Source organism: Oratosquilla oratoria, chromosome 31 (assembly GCF_046742065.1).
Source record: "Oratosquilla oratoria isolate Oo_2021 chromosome 31, ASM4674206v1, whole genome shotgun sequence".
NCBI classification, from domain to species: Eukaryota; Metazoa; Arthropoda; class Malacostraca; order Stomatopoda; family Squillidae; genus Oratosquilla; species Oratosquilla oratoria.
In genome coordinates, this window is record NC_134807.1 from 21,306,745 (window position 1) to 21,308,512 (window position 1,768).

The window sequence follows — 1,768 nt, forward strand, 5'->3', positions numbered from 1 at the left end:
ATACTAGTACATTTGTACCCTAGTACTGGTGTACTAGTAATAAAACTAATATACTAGTACTGTTGTACAGGTACTAGTGTGCTAGTACGATTATACTAGTGAGCTAGTACTCGTGTGCTAGTCTACTAGTACTTGTACCAATGTACAAGTAAACAAATAGTGGTATTTTTGTACTAGTGTATTATCAATTTCGCACTAGTTTACTAGTGTAGTAATTATGTACTAGTGTACTAGTACAAGATTACTAGTACTATATTACTAGTGATAGTGTACTAGTACAAGTCTACTAGAACTACTGTAGTAGTACTAGAGTACGAGCACTAGTGTACTAGTAGTGTACAAGCACTATTGTACTAGTAGTAGCGTACTAACACTAGCGCACTAGTATTAGTGTACTAGGAGTGTGTTGGCCTTGTATCTAAAGTCCAACATATGAATATAAGTTGAGAAGAGAGTGGTAACGTGGCTTGATAGTTTGAGCGGCGTTTGGAGGCTTAATAGAAAACACGGCGGAGCAGCGTAGCTCTCTCTCTTTAATCTTCTTCTACTATATTTTATTTTATTTATTTATTTATTTATTTATTTTTTCCTTGTATTGAGTCCCAGCGGCCTCCGCCGATTAAGGGACTGTCTTTTAGTTAAAATATGCCTTGTAGCTTGCCTGGGTTAATTATGTAGGTGGGTGTATTGAGAGGGGTTTCTTAGTGGCTGGGGTGTTTTGTAGCAGAGCTACAACAGGGACCCTACTGGGGAGGAGCAGGTTAGTTTAGCTGCAAGGGCTAGGTGCCCCTGCCCGGCATCCGTATTGCTACCTGCCCGGAGACGGTACAGGGCTGTGATGGGATCCCCCAGGAGGTCCCTGAGGTGCTGGAAGTGGTGCCCCAGGTCGGGGCAGATGAAGAGACAGTGGTTAAAAGAGGCTGGCTCCTTGCCGCATGTGCATGCTGCATCCGTGTATTGGGTTCGCCAGTGGTTTACCCGGATTCTGGATGCCATGGCCAAGGTGTGTGGAGGCAGTGCAGTTAGAGTTTTGTGGGTGGGTTTAGTGCCGGTTGTGGTGGGCCATCCTCGGTCAGCTGCAATAGTCTCATACTCCTCTCTCCATAGTTCCCATGCAGCGGCGTTTATCTTCTTGTAGGTATCACCACTTGAGGGTGGGATGAGCATGGCGGTATCCTCCTGACCTAGTGCACCCCGTTTAGCCGCCTTGTCGGCTTTCTCGTTTCCCTCGAGTCCTACGTGGGCGGGTACCCATTGGAACAGGAGGTTAGTGCCGAGTTTCGCTGTTTCTGTCGAGAGTCGAAGTATTTCTTCACTCAGCTCCGGTCTGGAGACGCAGTAGCCACTCAGAAGCACTTCGAGGCTCGAGCGAGAGTCCGTCAGGATTGTGACCCTTGGAGGTGGGTGGGGGAGGGCGATGATTTCCCGGAGGGCTTCCCGTATGGCGAGTAGCTCAGCTGTAAGGATGGTGGTGGGCGTTATTTTCCTGGCGATGGTCTTTCCCGTGGGTTCCAGGTAGACGCCTGCACCCGTACGGCCGTCTTCCATAACCGATCCATCGGTGTATATCCGGAAATCGTTTGCGAATTCCTTCGCTAGGAGTTCCCTGGTGTGAGCGATCAGCAGGTGGGGGTTTGCCTTTTTCCCTAGTCCTCGTATGTCCGTCTTTACCTCTGGCGGGAGGAGGTCCCAGGGGGAAAGGGGTCTACTTGGCACTGGGCGATGAGGCGGCGATCGCTGAGTTGGAGTCCAGCTCGGAGACACAGGT

General features: G+C 49.2%; 1 protein-coding gene across 1 annotated transcript; it reads right to left on the reverse strand.

Moving 5' to 3' along the window:
- Positions 1-729: 729 nt before the first annotated feature.
- On the reverse strand, positions 730-1,548 carry LOC143041563 (uncharacterized). Its single transcript, XM_076213575.1, has one exon. It carries the CDS (start codon positions 1,546-1,548, stop codon positions 730-732), a length of 819 nt encoding a protein of 272 aa, XP_076069690.1.
- Between the last annotated feature and the right edge of the window lie 220 nt (positions 1,549-1,768).